Source organism: Molothrus ater, chromosome 16, assembly GCF_012460135.2.
Source record: "Molothrus ater isolate BHLD 08-10-18 breed brown headed cowbird chromosome 16, BPBGC_Mater_1.1, whole genome shotgun sequence".
Lineage (NCBI taxonomy): Eukaryota > Metazoa > Chordata > Aves > Passeriformes > Icteridae > Molothrus > Molothrus ater.
The window spans coordinates 8,849,395-8,875,110 of NC_050493.2; the positions used below are offsets into that span (position 1 = coordinate 8,849,395).

Consider the following 25,716-nt stretch of genomic DNA (forward strand, 5'->3'; position numbering starts at 1 on the left):
GTGGTTTGTCATTCCTGCCTGTTTTGAAAAATCACTCAAAATGTTGAACTGGACAAGGATGTCCTGCCTGACCCTCAGTTTTAACTCTCTTTCCATCCTTCTGTTGCTTATTAGTTGGTTTTATTTGCTTGAATGTCATCAAGAATGCTTTTGACAAAATTTTGTCTTGTTAAATTTGGCATTTTCCAGTTTTCTTGATAAAAGATTGGATTTGATTCTATGTAAATGCTAATACATTGGCAGAGCTGGCACGTGCATTATTTATAGCAGGTTCATGCAATGATGCTGTAATGTGTCAGGTTTAGGTTATCTGAGAAAATGTGGCCACTGGCTGAATATATATTTACCCTCAAAAAAGCACTGCTGCTGATCACCAGCCATTACTTTTGACTGCCACTGCTGACTGGAAAAAAATTATCACCAAACAAAAATTGTACCCTGTATCTGGTACCATAATGGCTACCATAGCTCTAACCTCTGCTCCAACAAGACTTCAATATTTGTAAGTATACCAATCAAAAATCTGCCCCCAAATGCATTAATACAAAAAGAAATCTAAAATTCCTGCAATGATGAAGTAAAAATTGACCATCACATTCTTCCCAGGATAAAACATATCATGGTTATTAAGACTAATTTACAATATGCATTTCCTCCTTCTATTTTTATACTTTAGTTTATTTTTCTACTAGTAAATCTTCTTTTAACTTTGGAAAATTGGTACTTTCAAGAAAGGGACTTTCTTTTGCAAATCTATGCCTCTTTGTTCATGAAAATGCATTAAAGGATCCACTTCTTGCAGGTACCATTTCTTGAAAAAACCTAAAGTGTTTCACACCAGTAATACATAAAATAGAGAAAATTAAATGCTTTTCTCTCCAGTAATATATAAAGTAGAGAGAATGAAATGCCTTTCCCATTTTGAAAACAGCACAGCAAGTGATTCCTCAAGATGTTTGAAGTAATTTCTGTGTGTTGGATGTGCATCATAACCCATAGCTTAAAACAGTCCTCACAAGTCTTCTAAAGAAAAGGATTGGCCAAGCTAAAGCCAATGTACACACTTTTAACCACTACTGATTTAACATTCTTGTTTGCCTTATTTGTGCAGAAAGAAGAAAGTTCACTTGGCTTGCAGCTTGGCAACTGTCAAGTGGAAGCAATTTGCAGTATTTTATAGAATTGTTAGAAATTATAAGAAATTATCTTCTGGCTTAAAATATGTAAGAATAACTGAAGACTTCATGGCATTGATCAGCCAGGATTTTTTTCTTGAAATAGCTACAGGCGTGAACTTTCCAAGGCCTGGTACCTAAATTGTAAAAGAATAGCTGTAAGGATTCATATGGATCCCCTGAAATGCTCCTGGGACACAGGCTGGGGAGCAGATCTGAGAACTGAGCCTGATTCTGTGTTTCTGACTATAAATATACCCATTCTCGGGACTTTACCCTCGTTAAACCTATCCTCATGTGGTTAAGTACTGTTTGCATTCTTTTACAATCCCTACCATTTGTGTGATTAACCATGGTATGTTTAAAATCTTCATCTGTCTTCAATGCTCATGGGTTCCAGGTGCTTCCTCAGAATTCCCTGTCTTTCCAGATTTCATTATTTTCTCTCCATTTCATTAATAACCACACTCATACTGCCTTTGGCCTCCTCTCCTCTGTGCACACACATCCTTTTGCTGTTAGCTCTTTCCCATGGGTAGCATCACTGAACATCCTGTGGTGTCATTCCCTGCCAGTTGCTCTCTGGCCCTTTACAGCCAGCCTCAAAAGACCTGGAAAGAGCAGGTAGAGTATTTTCTAGAGCGCAAATGTGGCTTAGAGAACTGTACACAAATTTCAGTTTTAAAAAAAGCTACCTTAAATGAAAGAGAAAATCTGATCAAAGTTCTGCGTGTTTGGGGTATTGTGAAGCTCATGCAAACAAGTCGTGAAACACCTGTACCTCTAATCAAGTACTTTTTCATTATGTTTCTGGTTTTTAAAACATGCATGCAGTTTGAACAGCTTCTATAAAAACAGGAAAGTAGCAGGGTCATATTTCCACTTAATTTGATATGGGAAGAGACAAAACATTGAGTGGGGCAGTGCCCTGCCCTTTCCCCTTCTTCCCCTCTCTCTCTCTCTCTCTGGACAAACCCTCCAGAGCCTCACCCAGCCGTGGGACTCCAGCCCATTTCCTTCCCTGACGCACAAAAATCACCCAGAACATCTCCAAACTGCAAAGCCCCATTAATCAAGAGACTCCTCCACGAGAGAGCTGAACTCCTCTTTCCCAGCTCAGTAAATCTCCAAGGCTGGAGCTGGCAGTGGCTGCTGCTTGGCCCCTGTCCCACACAGATATCTGTGGAGCTCCAGCCCAGGCAGAGCTGGTGACCCCGCTCCGAGTCCTTGGGGAATTGTTTTGTAAGTAAACCCGTAGGATCAGTGGGCTGGCTTCTGAGACACGTCTCCAGTGGGGTACAGCTGGTCTGGGACAAAGCTTTTCATGATGTTTGCACATCTCATACTGCAGGACAAAGGCTGCCAAGCCCTAATGTGATTTAGAGCACCTCGTTGAGTGCCCTGCGCACAGGGGCTTCCCACAGTGCCAGCACATTGGGATTAAGGGATGTGTGAACGGGCAATTCTTGTGGTTCATTGCTTACTGAACAAATGCTGAAAATAAATTCTGCTGTTGCTTTTCAGAAGTTTCCAAAAGTGGAATTAAGCTAAGTCTCATATCATAATACTAACATGGAAAGCTTTCAAATTTTCAACAACAACAACAAAAGAAAATACACTTTTAAAACTAATTTTTCTCAGTTGTTCTCAAATGTACAAGAGTCCTAGTTATACTGTAGGCTCAACCCCAACAGTGGGGCCAACCTGCTAGTGTCACCTTTTTCTTCTTTGGAAACCTATTCTAGCTGGGATAATTTTCATTTAAGGTGAAGGTAATGGAGTCATGGAGGATTTTGTAGCTCAAGAGGTACAAAAAATTTATTAGAGCTGAGCACTACATATGTGAGTTTATGTGCTTTAAATCCTATGTTGAGGTCCTAAAACAATGACTGGCAATGAAGGAAGGATAAGTTGAAGTTATACCCCACGTTGTGAGAATGGTATTTTTAACAGAGCAAGCCTGTTAGCCTAGTGGAGCCCTTTGGTCTGGGAAAGCCAAAGAGTTTCTTAGGAGGAAAACTTGCATAGGAAGTAGCTGAAGTGCTGCTGTTGGGCTGCTCAGAACTGGGCAACTTGCTTTTGATCTGGTTTTTTGCATTGGCTATCGGAGCTGGGTGCAAAGAACTGCAGGAAAAAAGACCCATCTTTAGGAATTCAGTCACTGAGCTCAAGAGAGAAAGCAGATTTTAAAACAGGTAGGATTTCTCATACCATCTCACAATGGAAGTTGTTTCTGCTCCCTCAGAAATTACAGTATTTCAAGGCAGATGCAGAGGAAAAACCTGTTCTGGATGACCAATTCTGTTACAACTCAATAGCTCTAGGAAGAATTTCATCCACCTGTGAACTAAGATATTCACATACTTTCCTCCTCCTGGGTCTCCCTGGGTAAACTTCTTGCTATTTAGAGGCATTGACCTGACCTAGCCATTCCTCCTCATTGGTACATTTACATTTACACTGAAATCAGACATCATATGGCTGTGATACATCCTTCAGAGTATCAGGGCTACTAATGTTAAATGGACACTTGTTTGTCAGACATACCTGTTGTCATGGACGTTTGTGACTGATCTGATATGTTGAAAATACCAGCTAGAGACATTATTCTTCATTACTTATTGACCTTGGAGACTTTCTTCCTATCTAACCTAAAGCAGTTGAGGTTCTGTGTGTTTTCTATTTCACGTTGAGGAACTTTTTTATTGTCTATTTCAAAATTAAGTTAAAGCCTCAAAATCTGTCTGCAGAAAACAGGAAAGCCCTCAGCCTGTGCAGAAGCAAAGAGTTAAGGAGCATTACAGTTTGATGGGATAATTACTAGTAAAATGATGCCATATATGGTAATACTCACAGGGATTCAGGGAAAAGCCAAAAGATGGGCACTGTTGCCCTGGGAGAAAGGAAATGCAATGATGATGTGATGAACTACAAATAACCCTTAATAAAATGGAATAGTTCAAAGCCCAGGGTTTGTTTGAAGAAAGTTGTTTTGGTTGTTTTTTTTCCAAAGAAACAAAGATGTAAGGTAGATTTATTTGAAAAGTTTGTATGCATAGGTCTTCAAATTGGTGTGCTTGGTTTGGAATTGTTCCCAGGACACTTAATTTTTATCAATAAAACATAGAAATGTTTTAGCACTGAAGCCCAGACAGAGATGAATCAATCTCTAAACTGTGCAAATTAACTCAGGTCTTGTGAAAAGGAATCTATTAATCTCACTTATTTGTGGTTCAAACACTAAAAGCCAGAAGAAACAGTTCTTATCATGTTGTACCTCAGGCAGGAATTGGTTCTGGTCTCCTAAGGTTTATATCAATGTAATTCTGTATTGAAAGTTCTGTCCAGCACTTCTCCATATTTTTATGTCCATTTATCACTGGTCCTTTGGTAGGGAAAATTAATTCCTGTATTTCCTAATTAGGAAAAGAAGCAGAACTGCAGTGGATTCAGCTAAACACTTTCAGACTCAAAAAAGCTGATAAATATCTCTGGGATTCTTGAAAGTATTGTTCTTTTATTTTTCTAAAATCCATTTTATTATACATCCAAAGGAAAAGAGGTCCAACTTAGATGGTTGCTCTCCTCACAGCACCAGCTCAGTTGAAAGACCTCATTTGTTACATCCACATCCACTTTGACTGCTAAGCAGGACAGTATAATAATATTTTTGTGCATATAATCATCAGAGCCAGAGGTATCTGAAAGGCCTAAGATGATGTAATGTAACAATTAGAGAGGAAAATTGGCCAGAATTTGTACTGAGAAAAGACTCTGTCAACCTGTAGTTTGAAAACCACTCTTTACTTTAAGAGAGGGTTTAAGAATTGTTAATAAACTTAATCTGGAAGTCTTCCAAGAGAGAAAAAGTTACCACTGCCTTCCTGCTTCTCAAGGGACACTGCATGGAGCAGAGCTGGGGTGCCAGTTCTGCTGGTCAGACAAATCCCCACCATGTCCCTTATTACCCAGGGAGCAGGGACACCTCAGGCAGTTCCATTCCTGTCCCACTGAATTCAAGGAGCATCTGAATACAAAATTCAGATGAGGCAGGATCAAGTCAGAGACTTAATGCCAGAGGTTCAGAAGTGAAAACCATTGTATTACTGCTGATGTTTTCTTTTACTGCTGTATCACATCATAGTTAATGTTGTATTTTTTGATCTTAAAATATAAGCAGACTCCCTGCCAACTCCACTTCTCATAAGTGTTCAGATGCTGCCAAAGCAAGATGAACTGCTGTTCAAAAATGCATCATGTTTTAGAATTCCCTTAAATGGCCCAATGTGCACTCAAAATACTACCAGGCCAGAGATATAACTCTGATAATGCATTCTTGGCAGGCTGAAGTCAGGTGCAGTTGGGAGGTGATGCTCTGGGGTAAATGAGAACCGAGCTGGGCGGTTTCCAGCCCTGTTTTTATACACTATGTACATGGCAGAAGGACTCCACTGGTTACCTACCTTCTTTTGTGTTATTTTCTTTCCCCTCAGAGGTGAATCTGGTGCTGGCAAGACAGAGAACACCAAGAAGGTCATTCAGTACCTGGCTGTTGTCGCCTCATCACACAAGGGCAAGAAGGACACCAGTGTCACTGTAAGTGAGCTCCTCCATCCCCAGCTCTCCCCAGGCCCCTGGGGCTGTGCTGAGGTCACTCTGCAGCTCAGGGACTGGGGCTTGTCAAGCACTGGCAAATTAAGAGTACCCAATTACGTCACAGCCCTATGTTTATGGAAGAAAAAAATTTGTTTGACACCATCTTAGGCATCAAATCAGAATGTACTTAGGGAGAACAGAAATATTCATAGTTTTCCATAGGCATAGCACCTATTTATATCCCAGCATGAAGGCCTTGAAGTCTGCAAGGGCTCAGGTCCTTGTTTTACCCTTGACCTCTGCCAACTGAGAAGTTTGGGAAAGCCTGTAACTAACACATTGTCCAACTGCATCACAAAAATGTAGGCCAGCATTTAAACTTCCAAAGTTTTGATTGGATTTTTTAGTAAGTTTTCTTAGCAACTAGCAGAGTCCCAGTAGAAAACTTGTCTTTTTTTTTTACTGCTCTGTCAGAGGTAACAATTCTGAAAGGCACAATTTTTTCTAAGTGCTTTGTTCCTTCAAAATGTGTAATAGTCTTGCCTGAGAGACTAAAGTTAATTTTCTTACTTTGAATCATGTACCTGCCCAGTTCCTGGAGATCATTACCATGGCTGAGGCTCTCAGCTGTCTTTACTCTTCTCAGTGATACAACTCCAGGTCCTACATCATTTCCAGCCTTTTGATTGGAACTCAAAACTTCTGCAAAAAAAATGAAGCAATTCACTTTCATCACAAAACAGGCTTAATTCAGGAGAACATTTCATTGTGTCACAAATACAAGATTGGGTACAAGATAAGTAATTATTAGGGAAGTGGGAAATAATGTAAAATTCTCACAGCTGCCCCTGCCCATGTGTCAGCAGAGCACAAGGTGTGCAGCCCTCCCTCTTCCACCACAGATAACTGGGATTTTATGTACAGTGGATTCTAATTGGGAGTAGGGGAGGGAGTAGGTGTCCTTTTGAGTCATATTTTCTAGAAATCTGTGATTTAATTTAGTGGAAACAGTCCAAGACTAATGTTTAATATTTAATGTTTATGCAAAAAAAGTAATTTCTTCCTATTGAGTCCCTGCTCAGTAGCTGGGGGAAATGAGCTTGAGGTGCCAAGGCCATCCCTAACTGCAGACTGCTCTGGGGAATTATGTAAGTCTCAGGACCAAATTTGCCCTGAGACAGACCTGAAGGCAAATATCCATCAGAGAGGAGCTGAGAAAAAGTCTAATTTGTTCTGTATCATGCTGACAAATAGTAATTCAATGATTGGGACTACTGACACTGCAATTTCAGTCATTAAAATATAATGAATAACAAAATGCACTAGAGAAGAACGAGAGATTTATCATAAAAATATTTGCCCTTGTCTGGTCCTTAGAGACTAACCTGGGACTGGGTCCAAATCCCATCTCTTTACTTCAGGATTTTTCTTTTCTTCAGTTAATATGCTCTAAGTATGTTAATGGTATTTGTACCCTTGATATGTCTGCAAGAGATTGTTCATATCTGTATTCCTGGTTTGTTTGCATGGAAACTGTACTGGTTATTTTAATACAGGAAAAACAATAAAAATATCTGTCTAATGGAAATTATACTGACACTTGTTTTATACCATGTTATTCAACACAGCAAGGTCCATCTTTTGCCTACGTGAGTAACTTAGACTGTTTGATGTGTGTTTAAGGCACTGAGTGTAGATCTGCATGCTATTGTTGCACCCCAAAAATTTAAGAGAGATTTTGTTGAAATATGTTGTATGATATGATTAAAAGCAACAATAGCACCAAATGCTCTCACAAATCGACCCTAACTGTGTCAGGCCCCATGGTAAAGAATGAGGTCTGACACAGGCAGGGTCATCTTTCAAATATCACTCTCTTCTATACCTCTGTGTGTGTTCAAATTGCCATAGTTTGAATTAAATTTCCCACAATCCTGGAAGAGCCACTCAGCCTGAAATTTAACAATGCAGTTTCTGAATGAAATACCCAAATGCTTTCTGTGCTTCAGGTTGAAGTTTTTAGGACTGTTGTGAAATAATTCCTAAACCTCACGGTGTTTGATTTGTTTGGCTGCATGCTTTCCATTTGTTATTGCTTGGAATTTTCCATTTCCATGTAACTGTTGAGAACTGTTCACCACCACAAGAGTTAGCATGTTCTTAGCTTGCTGCTGTGGCGTGTACCAGAGCAATTCCCACTGCAGCACCTGTCTGCAGGTGTGTTACAGGCCCTCCTCTCTGTGTGCCATACACATAGCAATGCTTTGGGAATACAGGCAGGTTTGCTGGCACATTCTTGTGCCAGCAAATGAGATTTATTTTCTTTCATGCAGTCTTTTTTTGCCCCATTGTGACTGCTGCCTCTCAGACTTTAGCTGTGACAGTGTTGACCCTTAGTTAATTTAGTAGTTCCTTTGACAATTTCTCTGAAAATAAAAATTATTTCATGGTTGGCATGGGCAGCTCTGTGGAGTCTGGTGGACTTACAGCTGCACAAAGTGCTGGAGCCAAAGTTTTACCCCCAGCTCTATAGCATAGTTCAGTTCTCAGTAGAAGCAGGTGGTGTCTGTCTCATTTTAACAGACAAGGTTCTATTGTAGATGCCATAGATTCAAATTAAATATTGCCTTAATTTCTACTTAAAATTATTTAAATAATATCTTATTATCTATCAAGGACTTTTTCCTTTTCAGGTTGAGTTATTTGAAATAATGCATATTACTACAGAGTAGTACTCAAAGAATAGTGTGGCAAAGTAAATGTGAATCTAAGTGATCTCATAGGACAGAGCTGAATGAAAAGTTTTGACAAGCTGTATACATATGCAAAGTATTTTTTCAACTTCATTGGTTTGCTTAGAAATAGGATTAGGTAAATATATAGAACTAAATGCATGCTTGTTTCATTGCATGATTTGTTTCCTTAGCAATTACTAACCACAATTAACAATATAATATGAAGACTGTGTGTTTGCATGAGAATTCATTATCCTAGTTTGAAATAAATCAATGCAATTCCATATTTAACCTACATAGCCTTGCATGGATCATTATTAATAGACCTGATAAAATCTGCTTTGTAGCTTTGTGCTGCATTACATTAAAATTATTCTCAGCAAGTTATTCTAATTACATTGTCATTTGCTAGCAAAGGGTCTCAATAAACTAACTTGGAAAAGACATGCTAGAGGATCCTTTAAGAATATCCCTCTAAAATTATATTAAACTGGAAAAAATAATTGACACTGAATGGCCCTTTTTTAAAGAAGGCCAGTCGTGATGCTAAACAGATTAATAGAGTTTGATCTGTCACAGGCAACAAGGCTGGAAAAGGATCATGTATACAGGGCAGCAGTTAATTGCACAAATACCTAAACACAAAGTTTAATAGAGAATGAAAACAAATCCACATGAAATGCAGTATTCAGCAAAAAAAAAAAAAAATTAGAGACTTAAATTAGATTTCACCTCTCTCTGCCTTTCTCTGAGTGTTAGTTTCAACTAAGTAATTACGAATTTTAGTGTTAACTGCTTCTGAATGAATTTTAGGGTGAGCTGGAAAAACAGCTTCTCCAGGCAAACCCTATTCTTGAAGCTTTTGGAAATGCCAAAACTGTGAAGAATGACAACTCCTCCAGATTTGTAAGTAGGAGAAATGCAGTTCGGTCTGTGGGTCCATGTGGGTCAACTTTAGCAGAGAGAGTTTCACAGATCCAACCCTGTTCCCTCACTGACCTCGTGGAAATCCAAGTAGAACAAAGATATTATCCAACCCCTGATTCCAAAGCCTAGTCCAGCAGGGAGAACCCCTTTCCCTCAAGTGCCTGAACAAAATGTGGGGGAACCTGTACAGAGGGAATATCAGAGAAGGTCACTTCCTTGCAGGCTGTTCCACAGGTCACCCCAGCAGGTGGGAGTCAAGCATGTTATTCCAGGGAGGGTGGTGTACACATCTTATGGAACAGGCTAAATACTGGCTAATATTGGAAAACCTGGCACTTCCTGAAAGAACAGCACAATTTAGATCTTCTTTTCATTCACAGGGCAAATTCATCCGCATCAACTTCGACGTGACGGGCTACATTGTGGGAGCAAACATAGAGACTTGTATCCTTCGCAGTGAGCTGCACCAGGCTGGGAGGAAGGCACATAAACAAGCTCACTGCATGTCTAAGAAAGGCAAACACTGCTGAGGCTGCTATAAACAAAGAGGGAGCGAAGTGGCCCCGTTGGTGCTGATATCAGCTTCTGTCCTGCTCTCAGCTTTGTTTCCAGGGCTGTTTTCTCAGCTATAGGAAAGGGAGCTATTCCCCAAATACTGCTTCAGGAACTGGACACCCCATACCCAAGGCAGTGACAAGGGACATTTTTGTGTCCAGAGGACTTGTCTTGCCAGGATGCTAAATACTAACTGCTGTGTCAAATGACACACCCAGAGCAGTGAGCTGTGTATCAATAACCTCGATGTGTTTTTTCAGGGAAAGTGGACTGAGAAATTCAGGCTCAGTCTGACCTTACTTGTCAGGTATGTTGCCTGTTCCCTTGGTATGTTTATGAGCTAGTATATTTTAATGAACATATTAATATGCAGGTGCTTTCCTCAGTGTTGCACTGCTCATCTTTGCATACAGAAAGAGCTTCTTGCTCCAATAAATGAGAAAAAATGATGCAGCTATAAAGAAGTACCTTATCCCCTGAGTGTAGCATCAAGCAACAAACAGTTTATCATTCTGCTCTTATTTCAATAACTGATCTTCAGAAAAAATCATTAACATTTTAACATTTTTGATCTTAACTGAAGTTTACTCTACAGCACTTTAGCTTTTAAAGAGTGAATCACTGACTGGTATCGAAATACTTACATTATTGATAACTTCATTTTTATTAGCTTATAGTCACAAAAATGGTCCATAAATATAACTTGATTTTATTGCTTTTATACCTACAGTACTCACCTCAAGAACTCTTTTTTTCTAGCAGCCCCACCATATGTTGAAAGAATTATATTGCTGCTTCATTTTCAAAGTGGTATGAGTTATATTGTGACTATTAGTTTCAGATCGTGGATTTTAGAATAATTCTGGTCTATTTTGCTTACTGCCATGATTACCAGCATTTACCCTGCAACAGCAAGTAGGAGATTGATCTGCTTATTGTGGTAAGCATTATACCAATACCAGAGCTCCTGCCACAGAATTAGACACATATTCATGTTAGACAAGTACATGGCAAATATTTCAACAATGCTATTGATGGTTCTGAGGCTGATGGCACAATTAAGAAAGGACTGAATCATGTTATTGATTTTTTAACACACTTTACAAACAGATTTGCTTGAAAAATCCCGTGCAATTCGTCAGGCTAAAGATGAAAGAACATTTCACATCTTTTACTATTTGATTGCTGGAGCTTCTGAACAGATGAGAAGTAAGTGCCTTACTAATGATTCTCTCATCTCATTGAATAGTCTAAGCAATGGCTTGCCTAAGTATTTATCTTAATTTCTGTAATTACATGTCATTCAATCCTTACTATAAATAAATGCAATAGAAATAGCTATGTATTTTAGCTAGAGAAAACAATTTTTTCAAGTGAATTAGAAGGAAGCATCAATTCATGTCCACCTGTTTGAGACCTGTTTGAGGCAGGTTGTTTGTAGTTTACAAGATATTTTAATTTACAGGAGATGTAGACCCATTCAGATCCCATCCTGAATAATATCAAGATAAATTGGAAAGAGTTATTAATTGCTTTACACAAAAGAGATTGGGGGTTCCAACAAGAATATCAGCTCATTGTTTTAAAATAAATTAAGAGAATGTCTTTGCCACAGTATGTTATTACACTGTGAAAGGCACAGCTCCAGATGTATGGGAACATCATGGTTCAAATATGACATATTTCCCTAAATAATTTGTTGCTAAAGAATGTAAAAAGCAATGGCTTATTCCATATTCCCCCTGGCTTTTATGTTCCTTACCTAAGAATCTGCTGTTGGTCATAGAATAGGTTTGAACAGTCTGTTAGTTTGGCCCACTTTGGTTGTTACCTTGTTCCATTCTTATTATTATGGGCTATGAATCCCCACAGGGAGAGGCACAATTCTGAGTAGGTTACATATGGCACTCAATAAAAGGATTTGGGGAAGAATGGCTCAGATTTGAATCCATAGGAAACAAAATTGTCCCAAAGTGCAGGGATGTTCTCCAGTCACTAATGAAAACTAGAAAATTAATACCATCAAAATAGTTGCTAAATAGTTATTTTGAAAATATTTGACAAAACACTAAACTCCTCATACGAGCAGCTTTTTCCTTTGGTGATAATTTTGGGGGTTTTTTTTTCTGTTGTTCCTTAGGAGAATTAATGAACCAAGAGCATTAAGTAAATGCTCTTAAATAAAGCTTTTCTTCTTCTTTTTAGATGATTTGTTGCTGGAAGGCTTCAACAATTACACCTTTCTATCCAGTGGCTATGTGCCTATTCCTTCTCAACAAGATGATGAAATGTTCCAGGAGACCTTGGAAGCCATGAAAATTATGGGCTTTACTGATGAGGAGCAGACATGTGAGAATTGTTGTCAACACTGTATTCAACATTTACATCTGCAAGTGACACCACATAGAGATGCAGATGCAGAGGTTAATTCTGTCCAGAATAATCACTCTGCAAAGCTAATGTCTGTTTATGAAAGGGAATATTTCTCATTGGAACCCCCTACATATCCAAAAAGAGATTACTATCTAAGCCAGCTCTATCAACAGTAATGACCATTTAAAGCCATTGTTCAGAACTTTCCAACTAGCACGAAAAAGTTCCAAAAGAATCTGATTTGTTTTTGAAGGAAATAGAACAGGCTCAAATAGCTCATATGTACTCACTGATTCAGAAAAAAGAGAAATAAAGCCAAAGGGGATGAAACAACAGTTAAACTGTTTTGAAAATGTGGGCCTGCCAGAGACATCCACCTGCACAGCTTTTACCTCTCAGCGCTGCTGGCAGTGTGCAGGGCTCTCAGATGCAAATTGCCATGTCCCAAGTGACACCTGGTGGCAAAAGCAGCGTCCTCCCATTGCTGAAGCTTGCAGCAGCTGCAGCAGCAGAAGGGCAGATCCCTCAGCTGAGCAAATCCCCAGCCTTGCTCAGTCTGGATGATGGTGCTGGTGCACACTGCTCTGCTCTCCAGGCAGTACTGCCATGGACAGCAGCATTCTCCACTGCAGCAACAGGAATCATTCTTTTGCTGTCTGAACCCCTCTGACTTCATGCTCTAAAAAAGAAGCCCATTAGGACAATATTCTTCTACTGTATAAATTAGATAAATTTACAGATAAATAAATAGAAGTCCTCAAATCAATACAACCTCATCTGTAACATATCAGTAGATTTTACTGCCTGAGATTAGGTGGCATCACATTTATGTATATTTTAGTTATCAAACATTAATAAATACCTTTTCTGGATTTTGACATTCATCCATTTAAAGACATGTATACATTTGATTCTAGTTACACAACTAAATATCCCCATGTCCATGAATAACTGGACATTCAGAAGTGCCACACATTTTTGAAGCTGCTGGTAATTCAGATTTAATTTTTATTTTAAAGACTCTTGAGTGACTGAGCAGGGAGGATGCTACAGGCACTGTGAGTGGGAGAGAAATTCCTGAGATTCCAGGGGATCTGCCTGGGGAGCCAGCATAACTTAGCTTGAGGTGCTGGTGTTCCCAGACTGGCCCATTTGCTCCACTGCACAGATTGTGGAGATTTTTGCTCAATCACTTCTCAAACTCCTCCAGTTTTAAGGCCTTTAAAACAAGCCTTACTCTTTCCAGAGAGGTACAGACTATCAGAGGCATTAGAATGTTATTGCAGAGGACAGAGTTTTCAAAACATGGCCAATCTGTTCCTCATTTATGTTATCTGTTTCTCTTACAGCTATTCTGAGAGTTGTTTCATCTGTCCTACAACTGGGTAATATTGTCTTCAAGAAGGAGAGAAACACTGATCAAGCTTCTATGCCAGACGATACTGGTATGATTTTCCACTTTAAAATTTAGTTAACATTAAGAAATTAATAAAACAGCAACTCTTTATCAATATTTTTATATAATTGCTATTATCTGTGTAGCTCTCAGGCTTTAAAATATAAACCATGCTTAAAATCAGCTCAGTTATCATTACCTTTTCTAGTAATCTTGAATCCATAAATTGATGAATGGTGAATTTGTTGCTTGGATCACAAATCTTCCTTTTATGGTGTCATCTCTTGTATGTACAATAGAGGAAGATAAATAACTCTGCATACCTGCTGAGCTACTCATATTCACACTTACTGACCAGCTAAGATGCAATTCAGTCTGAAATAAGATCTCACTTTTTTATTCTAGCTGCACAAAAAGTGTGCCACCTGATGGGAATTAATGTGACAGATTTCACAAGATCTATTCTGACCCCAAGGATCAAGGTTGGACGAGATGTTGTCCAGAAAGCTCAGACCAAAGAGCAGGTACCACATGCTCTCTGCTCAGCCCTCCTGAAGCTCTTCGCCCTTTTCCCATTTCTATTTCTCCTTACATCTTGTCTAAAGGGAAACATTAATTTTCTGTCTCATTTCTACAGAAATTAACAGTAATGTGGGTTTCTTCTTTCATTTACAATCTCCTCTGACCTTTTCTAGGCAGACTTTGCCATAGAAGCTTTGGCCAAGGCAAAATTTGAGCGTCTGTTCCGTTGGATCCTGGCTCGCGTGAACAAAGCTCTCGATAAAACAAAAAGACAAGGAGCTTCTTTCTTGGGGATCCTCGACATTGCTGGATTTGAGATTTTTGAGGTATGTACTGTGGAACACAAGCTGACTAAACTCATATAGATCCTTAAATTTTAATTATTTTAATATGCAAAAAGAAACACAAAATAGCAAATACCATCTTGTCATTTAAGTTCAGTCTTGAAGGTCTCTTTCTAATGTTACGAATTCACTGCTTTCCTCTTCACAGATCAATTCATTTGAGCAGCTGTGCATCAACTACACTAATGAGAAACTTCAGCAGCTTTTCAACCACACAATGTTTATATTGGAGCAAGAGGAATACCAGCGAGAGGGCATTGAATGGAATTTCATTGACTTTGGCCTGGACCTGCAACCTTGCATCGAGCTGATCGAAAGACCAGTAAGATTCTCTCTCTCTGTGGGTGGGATACTCCAGAGGTATCAGTTATGTGTCAGTACAACAAGAGATCCTTTATTTCCTGGAAGGATCTGTAACCTCAGGGGTGAGGAAGGTGGTGCTCTGTCTGTGCCTCTGCTTGTGATGATTCTGATCTCATACTGCTTCCATTGCAGACCAACCCTCCCGGTGTCCTGGCTCTGCTGGATGAAGAGTGCTGGTTCCCCAAGGCTACTGACACATCCTTTGTGGAGAAACTAATTCAAGAACAAGGCAACCATCCCAAATTCCAGAAGCCCAAGCAACTCAAGGACAAAACAGAATTCTGTATAATGCACTATGCAGGAAAGGTACAGATTGAGCTATTTTGACTTAGGGAACTTTGGTTCTTTGATACCCAAAGAATCAAAGAGAAACATTCTGGTACTTGCATTGATGAGACATAGCTTTAATTATGAAATGTGCTTATTAAGTGTTTTAATTACACAACACATGAAAAAAGATTTGCAAATCATGGTTGTGCTAAGCTCACAAGAAAACAAAAATTACCATCACTGAGGTTATTGAAAATCCAAGTAATTTGTAACCTTTTCTAGCAAGCAGACTTTTTAAAGACATCAGTACATGTGAGAATAAATACTCAGCCCTCAACCCTAGAAACCTTTGCACATTATTTGTCTTATTTTGTGTTAATACAGTGCCCTGTTTTCTTGGACACTCCAGATTTCTTATCAAGAACAAATTTTTGATGTAGCACTCACTGTTCCCTGCAGGTTACCTACAATGCAACTGCCTGGCTGACAAAGAACATGGATCCACTAAACGACAATGTGACTTCTCTGCTGAACCAGTCTTCAGACAAATTTGTAGCAGACCTTTGGAAGGATGGTATGAATCACAAATCTAAATCACTGATGGGGTTTAAGGGGAGAAACTCCTACCACAACTTTTTGACAGCCATCCCTTGCTGGTAGCACACAAGTGTGAACGTGATAGGCATAGAAGAGACTGAGCTAAGACATAAGAATAATGTGTTCTAAAGACATCATTAATGAAAAAATTCATTAGAGAGTTTTAAGCACTATCAAAAAATTTCCTTAATATTATTCAGCAACAACATAAAAATTATTCATTACACTGTTAAAATGTTGCTGAACATGAAAAATTGTAGACCTCACTTAGCAGAGGTTATTGTTAGGTTTTATGAAGGCTTTCATGTAAGTTCTGTGGAGTTGTATTTAATTCACGGAGATAATAAAATATATTCTAGGTATTCAGTTGCTCCATTCTGTCACTACTTAACAAAATCCACATTTTCATCTTTGACAGAAGTAGACTATTTACCCAGAAGGACTTCTAGTACATTTGTCAGAATGCTTCTATTGCATAAAAAATATACCTGTCCTCTTTGGCAATCTGCAGCGTAACCATGGCAGTGATGAGTGTGGTGTGAGGCAAGGAGAGTTTATTTAAACTGTTCCATTCTTCTTTTTCTATTTCAGTGGACCGTATTGTTGGGCTGGACCAAATGGCCAAGATGAGTAGTGAAAGCTCACTCCCCAGTGCCTCAAAAACCAAGAAAGGCATGTTCCGTACTGTTGGACAGCTCTACAAGGAGCAGCTGACCAAACTGATGACCACCCTGAGAACACCAACCCCAACTTTGTCCGCTGCATCATTCCAAATCATGAAAAAAGGGTAAGTTTCAGATGCTCGGTTTTCAGACTCCCGCCACGTTACTCCTGTCGAGCTGCTCGCTGCACGTGGCACAGCTGAACAATGTCTTCAAACACAAACACGTGGATGGTAACATTTTTGTAAATCTGTGTTAAAAATACCTTCTGTCCCCTTTTTAGTCTGGCAAGCTTGATGCCCATTTAGTGCTGGAGCAGCTGCGCTGCAATGGTGTCCTGGAAGGGATCCGCATCTGCCGCCAGGGATTCCCCAACAGGATCGTCTTCCAGGAGTTCCGCCAGCGGTACGAGCGCTCAGCCCCAGCTCTGCCCTTAGCAGGGCTGTACTCCTCTCTGTCTGTCTGTCTGTCTGTCTGTACCAAACCACCCAGTGTGTTTCAGCCTCCCTAACATAAGCATCTTTTGGCAGATATGAAATTCTTGCTGCAAATGCCATTCCTAAAGGATTCATGGATGGGAAGCAGGCTTGCATACTCATGGTGAGGAAAGCATTTTTGATCCTATTATAATCAGGCCTATGCTTTTTATATAAAAGCGTTGAGACTGAACAGAAATGAGAAGTGATTTTTAGTATCCTAAACCTCAGCACTGGAGTTAAAAAATATCCCTGTTTTCCTCCAGATAAAAGCACTAGAGCTTGATCCCAACTTGTACAGAATTGGACAGAGTAAAATCTTCTTCAGAACTGGTGTTCTGGCTCACCTGGAAGAAGAGAGAGACCTGAAGATCACAGATGTTATTATAACCTTCCAGGCTATGTCCCGAGGCTACCTAGCAAGAAAGTAAGAAAATATGCTGACAAATAGAATGTTTTCTGCAGCAAAGTATCTGCAGGGGCCTTTAGTGTTCCATATAACAAACTGAAGATACTGAGACATTTCATTATTAGTTATATTGCATTAAAACTTGTGGCCAATGAAGGTTTCACCTCCAGCCCAGCAAAGGCTGATCAGTGTAATTACTGGGAAGCAGTTACACTGTGAGGCTGCTCACACCCCTCTGTACAATAAGCTGAGACAATGACCATCATTTAAGCATCTCTGTGTTTATACCAGCAGGAAAGGAGCATTCTAAGCTGTTACTGGAGTCATATGCACTACAAGTAGCAGCACCCCTGGCATCTATAAAACATAAAATAATTTCTTCCACAGCTTCAGTGTGGAGCACTGATCATCTAGCATGATCTCAGTTAATGTACACCACAAAACTATCAACAATAATGCCTTTTTTTTCTGTATACTATCAAGGCTTTCAAATTGCCAGACAAAGAAATATGCCTCAAGAATGATAATCAGTGCAAGATCTGTGTGCCTGTGTACTCTGGAAAGGTGTTCACACCCAGAACTAGATCTATACATCTGTGCCTACCCCTGGAATGCAAACAGCCAAAAACCAAAACAAAATATCAGACAGCTAACCAGAGTTATCACCCTTCCTCAGGAAAGCACAGGCACTGTTAAAGCAACAAAAGAATTTGTGCCAGACTCCCCAAACCATGTGGCTCATCAGCAGACTCTCATGCCAGAGTTTCTTTGCTTAATGTGTGTACCTTGCAAACACCTTCTATTCTCAGACTGAACCAATTTGTTTTGTGTTTTTAATCACAGAGCCTTTGCCAAGAGACAGCAACAGTTGACTGCAATGAAGGTTATCCAAAGAAATTGTGCTGCCTACCTGAAGCTGAGGAACTGGCAGTGGTGGAGACTGTTTACTAAAGTGAGTGACTGCTATCAGTAAATCTCTCCTCAGTTTTCCAAAAGAAAAGAAATGCACATGATATCAAGGTACATCTTTTCAGGGACACTCCTTGTTCCAAAGCCCATTGCAGCTGGTGGCAAGAGCCTCATTAGTTTCACAAAATTTGGGGTTAGAGATACCCTGATAGTTCTATAACGCCACTAACATTAAAGTTGGTTCTAACTTGAGAAGAAAACAATCTAGTTAGGCAGAAATTCATAAAAAGGCAGAAATTCATTTGCATGCTTGGAGACTTTTTTAATTGCCACAACATGAAATAATTTCACAGGGGTGGATAATGAGAACACCGAGTAAAATGGAATTTTCCAAACATCCAGAGTGATGTATCTATGGGGAACCAAATAGCTTGGGAATTCCTAACTGGGACACTGGACATCTTCCTGCTGGGAATCCATGCAAATTAAGTCTATTTTCCTATTAAAGAGGCTTGGGTGTTTCAAGAATGGCCTTCAGTTTGGATTCAGAAATCTTTTCCTACTTGGATTGACAATAATCTCCTCTGCAACCAGAGACAGGCAGTAACACACAGCTGCGTGTGCACATTGCCTTTCTATGCAGATGTAACTTTTGTACCTTATCAAGGGATGAAAATAAGCCTGGACACATTTCAAAAGTGACACTATCAGAGGCAGAGGTGCTCACAAGGCCCCTGGAATTAACACAGAGACAGCCAAGAGCAACACTGCTGAGGCTTGGGGATTTAAAGATGTTCCCATCAAGCTTGGCTGGACAGTATCTGTCCAGTCTTGAGCAATGACAGCACTACCATTAGTGCCAGTCAGCCCTTGAGTCCATGCTCAGCAACACAAGTACTGACAGGAAACATGCTTTAAAAACCTTTCCATTTCCAGGTGAAACCACTGCTGCAAGTCACCCGCCAAGAGGAAGAAATGCAGGCCAAGGATGAAGAGCTACAAAAAACTAAGGAAAGACAACAAAAAGCAGAGAGTGAATTGAAGGAGCTGGAACAGAAACACGCACAGGTGATTTACAGCCCTGAGCTGCTGGGAAACACTAGCTGTTCTTTTACCATGTCTAGAAACTGTTATAATAAAGGTGTCTCTCTCCTTTGCACTCATGATTGTCTTCATAGCAATGGTCCAGAGCAGAAGGTCAGTGCAGACAAGCTCCCAGCCCCTTCAGTAAAGGCCCAAATTCCACACAAGAATGTGTGGTGGAGCTGCCTGCCTGTACCCCAGGAGTGTCCAGGAAAACAACCAACTTGCACTCCAAGCTTACCTTCCTCTCCATTTTATTTGTGCAGCTTGTTGAAGAGAAGAACCTCCTGGCAGAGCAGCTTCAGGCAGAAACTGAGCTGTATGCTGAGGCTGAGGAGATGAGAGTCCGTTTAGCTGCTAAGAAACAAGAGCTGGAAGAGGTCCTGCATGAGATGGAAGCCAGAATTGAGGAGGAGGAGGAGCGCAGCCAGCAGCTGCAGGCAGAGAAGAAAAAGATGCAACAACAAATGCTGGTAAGGAGACATAAGTGACAAATAACTTGGATCTCACTGGGACACAACAGAGACAGGAAAACCTCAGATCCTAGGACAGTGCTTGCTGTAGGATATATATCTGTGCTACTGAAGGACAATCAATTGATGCTCTTTCCTCCAGAGTTCTCTTCCTTATCTCAACCCTAATATTTTCTCTAAAACATTAAAAATCTTTCCTTCTATGTTGTCAAGTATTACAGATTGTCTAGTTCTTTATAAAAACAACAAAGTTTACAACATGCAGTAATAAGCATTAAGCATTTCTTAAGAACTGTAGAAGTAGTATTTTATTTCTAGAATTCATGTTTTGTGGGTTTCTCTTTCCCCCTTAAAGGACCTTGAGGAACAGCTGGAAGAAGAAGAAGCTGCAAGGCAGAAACTGCAACTTGAAAAAGTAGCAGCAGATAGCAAGATAAAGAAAATGGAAGATGATATTCTGGTAATGGAAGATCAGAATAACAAGCTAAGCAAGGTGAGTTCTAGGTCCACTTCTTACTCTGAAAATAGTGAAAGTTGAGAGAAAACCTTCTCTTCCACTAGAACACTAGGAACACTCTTGACTATCTAATCTCATGGATGCACAGTTACACCAGACCATCAGTCCTGCCTGTATCAAATGCATTTCTGATAATTTTCCTGTGCTCATTTAAACAATCCAAAATCATGTAAAACTACTCTGAGACCTGCTGTAGCAACAATATTTTCAAGCAAAATATTTACAGCAGTCATGCACAATCAGTGAAATACGTGTCTTCTTATCCAAAAGCAGACTAAATAATTCTCTTGGTTTGCAACTAATTTCAACAAAACTTCATGATTAAAACTGGAAGGTAAGAATGTCTTCCAGTACTTTTTAAAAGGGATTGCTCCTGTAAACTGGGCTCTGTACTTAGCAGCCATCAGAGAGAGCACAAGATTCTGAGAGCAGCAGCTTAGAGAACATAGAAGTCATAGAGAGCCCTCCATAGCTCCTCTGTAACTGAAAAATTGAAATGTATCACTACAATCTCAAGAAATACAGCATAATAGGACAGTCTCTTGGACATTTTTGGTTGGCAAAGAGTTGATTTTTGATCACCAATGACAGACATGTTTGTTAACAGAAATATTTTATTTTTCTTAAGGAAAGAAAACAACTTGAGGAAAGAATAAGTGATCTAACAACAAATCTCGCAGAAGAAGAAGAAAAAGCCAAAAATCTTACAAAGCTCAAGAACAAACATGAATCCATGATTTCTGAACTTGAAGGTAACATGAACAAGAGTCTATTGGGGGTTTTGTAGAATTTCTTCTTTTTCCTTGGCACAGAACAAAAAAACCTCAACAATCTGGAGACAACTTTTTAAAAATGTGTGGGGTATTTCCAAATTTTTTATGCTGAACCCAGTTTGGTGATAATCACCAAATCCCCACAGTGCCAAACAACAGAAATCTTTTATTCCTTATATATAAAATAGTAGAGAGAAAAATGAGGGGAAAAAATGCTTATGTTGGAGAAAGATAAAGAAATTATTCTTCAGGATGGCTAGAAATAAGGCATTACATGTTGCTCCAAAAACACAGTGACCTGTAGTTAAATGCATGGCTACACTGGAGACCAGAACCATTTGTTGCCTGAGTTTGAGATCAGGACTGTGGTACTGCCAAGGACTCCTGGCACTACCACAGACTGGTGACCAAAATCCCTCCTTTTCCAGTGCGCCTGAAGAAGGAAGAGAAGAGCAGACAAGAACTGGACAAAGCTAAGAGGAAGCTGGAAGGGGAGGCAAATGATCTACATGAGCAGATTGCAGAGCTCCAGGCACAAATTGCTGACCTGAAGGCACAACTGGCCAAGAAGGAGGAAGAGCTGCAGGCTGCTCTGGCCAGGTACTCACTCCTGGGTCTGCCCATGGTGGAAAGCCTAGGCTGGAACTTATCTTGCCCCTTCTCAGACACTGAGAAGCTCCAGCCATGAATCTCATCTCTCAGTTCATCCCCTCCCTGTGCTTCCCCATTCTCCAAATGTCCTTTTGTGACAAGTAATTATGCTATTGCTTGTCCACAGACAAATAATCTATTTTATTAAATTACCCTCAGCTATCAATGAAAACTCCTCTTCCCATAGGCAAGGGCAGTGCTGTCAAGTATGATGAAATGTAACAATCTACTTCATAGGCAATAGGCAAAAATTAATTAAGAGCCTGATCTTGAACCACTCCAGAATCTCAGTGGATTTTTTTTTATAAATTTAGAGGGAAAACACTCCACCAAAACTTGCTGAATCAACTGATTAGCATCTCCAGACATTGCATCCAGCTAAAGTACAGCTGTCTGATCTTTTTTTTGCATCAGTCTCCCTTTCTTTGGCACTTTCTTGCACAGAACTTATAAATCTTCAGTATATACTGACTTCCTCAAAGAGAAATAGTTACTACTTTTTTAAATTTCTAAAATGAAATGTTTTTTTTTCAAAAAGGCTTGAAGATGAAACTACTCAGAAGAACAATGCCCTGAAGAAAATCCGTGAATTGGAATCTGTAATTTCTGATCTCCAGGAAGACTTGGAGTCTGAAAAAGCTGCAAGAAACAAAGCAGAAAAGCAAAAGAGAGATCTCGGTGAAGAGCTGGAGGCTCTTAAGACAGAGCTTGAGGATACTTTGGATACCACAGCCACCCAGCAGGAGCTCAGGTATGGATATGTAGCACAAGGGGCATAAAGGAATGTCCCCAAGCTCAGTACACTGGCATTGCAGTAGGGTTGGGATGCTCTTTGCTGCTGCTGCTCCACTGACGTGTGTCACCTTCCAGAGCAAAGCGTGAGCAGGAGGTCACAGTGCTGAAGAGAGCCCTGGAGGAGGAAACTCGAACCCATGAAGCCCAGGTCCAGGAGATGAGGCAAAAACACACTCAGGCTGTGGAAGAGCTCACAGAGCAGCTGGAACAATTTAAACGGGTAAACAGAAACCCATCTCATTGAAAACCACCTCCTAGATAACACAATTTTCTCTTGTAAATCATCTTTATTCACTTCTTCACATGCTTGTAGGCTAAAGCAAACTTGGATAAGGCCAAACAGTCACTGGAGAAAGACAATGCTGATCTGGCTAATGAAGTCAGGAGCCTGAATCAGGCCAAACAAGATGTGGAGCACAAGAAGAAGAAGCTGGAAGTACAGCTGCAGGATTTACAGTCCAAATACACTGAGGGAGAGCGTGTTCGGACAGAACTCAATGAAAAAGTCCATAAATTACAGGTAGGAAGGAGTTTGATGCTTTGCTGTGACACCGTGGGACTGAGAAGCCCAGTTTATCTAGAAGAATTATGGCCCTGCAGCCAAAATGCTCATTTCTTGTCACCTTAAACTCCTACCTCAATTATCACACAATTAATCAACTACAACCACTCCATCTCATGGAACTGGGAGCTTTTAGTCTCACCACCCCTCTGTGTGTGCTGCAGCCTGTAATGCCACCACTGTTCCAGTGACCATGATGCAGATCTGACAGTTTCTTTCTGTTTGTTCATTTCTGGGTGGTGGGGAAGATTGACAGGTGTGTGGCTTTTGGAAATGTATTAGACAGCTTATTAAACATGTGTGCTCAGAAAAGATCACAACAAAAGGAGAATGCTCACTTAGCTACAGTTTAAGAAATAACTAAAGATCATTTTAAAAGGTTCTCTGGTAGATGTTCAATGTCCAGATATAGTAATCAAGCTTATTGTTACATCTTGTTCATAGCTGCAGTAAGCTTTGCTTTATTTTAAGCTGGTGGATAAATAAGAAAATATAATCAAATGCATCAACTTCTGTCAAGCTTGGGAACAGGAAGGAAAATCCAACAAAAATCCCCATTCTCCTTTGCAATTCATTGCAAGGAACATACTTTTATTGCTTTATGAATATGACTAGATATAGAATAATAAATACTATGGTAAACTAGGCAAAAATGGCATTAGATAAGATTTCAGACAAACCCAAGGAAACTAACGTTTAAGGAAGATGTTGAAGCTTTGCAAAATAACTGAGTTTATTTATTCTCTGTGGCATCTCACAGGTGGAGGTTGAAAATGTCACCAGTTTGCTCAATGAAGCAGAAAGCAAAAATATCAAATTGACCAAAGATGTTGCAGCCTTAGGATCTCAGCTACAAGATACACAGGTAAATTTGCATCCAAGATCAACTCACCTACAATATTCACAAATTGCACAATAAAAAGACCTAAACTAATGACTGCCTTGCCAATTGATGTGGTGACTGCAGGAGCTGCTTCAGGAAGAAACGCGGCAGAAGCTCAATGTGTCCACCAAGCTCCGCCAGTTGGAGGATGACAAGAACAGCTTGCAGGAGCAGTTGGATGAAGAAATAGAAGCAAAACAAAATGTGGAGAGACATATTTCAACACTGACAATACAGGTATCAGTGCCATGATGAAATCATTAGCTCCATCACTGAGAGCTGTGTTGGCGGTTGCAGAGGATCTGTAGAATTATCCTGGCACAGCACACAGACCTTCAGGGAATTTGTGCTGTTAGCCCAGATGGCACCAGTGGTGCTCCACGATGCAGGCAGCAGTCCCCCTGTCCTTTAAAATGTCATCCCTAGGGCAGGTACAAATGGAAGGATCTCCACACATAGTCTTGCACATAAGGCCTCTATGTGCATCCTAAGTCTGTGCCCTGCCTCATTTTATGAAGGCTGGGTGATAGGTAACTGTCACCAAGTTCACACAGGTCAGACTAGAAAAGCTTCAGGTCTTGGCTGTCTTCTGGCCAAGTTTTTGTCTCTCTGCCAAGTTTTGTTGTCACAGCTACAAAGATTTGTCCTCTGAATTCAAATTTCAGCTCTCTGACTCTAAGAAGAAGATACAGGAATTTACCACCACAGTAGAGTTCATGGAAGAAGGCAAAAAGAAACTTCAGAAAGAAATTGAAAGTCTCACACAACAGTTTGAGGAAAAGGCTGCTTCTTATGACAAACTGGAAAAAACCAAGAACAGACTCCAGCAGGAGCTGGATGACCTGGTGGTGGACTTGGACAACCAGCGTCAGCTGGTCTCTAACCTGGAGAAGAAACAGAAGAAGTTTGATCAGGTATGGACTTCAGATTCTCCCTTGCTGTGTGTCCCACTGGGACACAGGGACAAAAAAAATTAACTAAAATTTAATTATACAAGAAATGGTTAATTTTGTATTTATGTACCTTTATCAAAAGCAGAGATTCTTCTCTGTCATTAACAACTGACAAAACAGCTGCAGTAGAAAAGCCTGTTACTAATGACCTCCTGTATTAACACTACCTTTTCACAGATGCTGGCTGAAGAGAAGAACATCTCCTCAAAATATGCAGATGAAAGGGACAGAGCAGAAGCTGAAGCTAGAGAAAAGGAAACAAAGGCTCTGTCCTTGGCTCGAGCACTTGAAGAGGCTTTGGAAGCCAAAGAAGAACTGGAGAGAACAAACAAAATGTTGAAAGCTGAAATGGAAGATCTTGTTAGCTCCAAAGATGATGTTGGCAAGAATGTAAGTTTTGGCCTTAGAACAATCTCCACAACAATAACTTAAAATAGCAGCAAAAAGAAGATATAATTGTTTCCAGTGTGGGAAATTCTCTGCAGCACACAAATCCATTCAGCAAGATCAGATATTTCATAAAAAATTCAAAGGTTTTTCCATTTGTGTCCAAACTTTCAAGGGACTTGGCAAAGTAACTGTAGGCTATGTTTATTTTTAACATAACTTCAAGCATGAAGAAGATTCTAACTGATTTCTAAATAATGTATTAGTTTATTACACTTCTTTGAAATGGTAAACTCTGCAAATCTTATTTTATTAGTTATATTTGACTTT

At 39.9% G+C, this 25,716-nt stretch overlaps 1 protein-coding gene across 1 annotated transcript in view; it reads left to right on the forward strand.

Annotated features, from left to right (window-relative positions):
• Window positions 1-25,716, forward strand: part of MYH11 (myosin heavy chain 11) — a 53,678-nt gene that overhangs the window by 18,415 nt on the left and 9,547 nt on the right. The window contains 29 exon segments of the mRNA XM_036392574.1: window positions 5,669-5,771; window positions 9,320-9,412; window positions 9,814-9,877; window positions 11,099-11,197; window positions 12,194-12,337; window positions 13,711-13,806; window positions 14,163-14,281; window positions 14,453-14,605; window positions 14,772-14,945; window positions 15,119-15,292; window positions 15,716-15,830; window positions 16,445-16,585; window positions 16,588-16,640; window positions 16,799-16,920; window positions 17,046-17,115; window positions 17,258-17,418; window positions 18,244-18,352; window positions 19,246-19,377; window positions 19,659-19,865; window positions 20,221-20,358; window positions 21,011-21,134; window positions 21,584-21,755; window positions 22,345-22,557; window positions 22,677-22,821; window positions 22,915-23,121; window positions 23,924-24,028; window positions 24,131-24,283; window positions 24,712-24,960; window positions 25,177-25,389. Of these exon segments, the coding sequence (XP_036248467.1) occupies window positions 5,669-5,771; window positions 9,320-9,412; window positions 9,814-9,877; window positions 11,099-11,197; window positions 12,194-12,337; window positions 13,711-13,806; window positions 14,163-14,281; window positions 14,453-14,605; window positions 14,772-14,945; window positions 15,119-15,292; window positions 15,716-15,830; window positions 16,445-16,585; window positions 16,588-16,640; window positions 16,799-16,920; window positions 17,046-17,115; window positions 17,258-17,418; window positions 18,244-18,352; window positions 19,246-19,377; window positions 19,659-19,865; window positions 20,221-20,358; window positions 21,011-21,134; window positions 21,584-21,755; window positions 22,345-22,557; window positions 22,677-22,821; window positions 22,915-23,121; window positions 23,924-24,028; window positions 24,131-24,283; window positions 24,712-24,960; window positions 25,177-25,389 (4,048 nt within the window).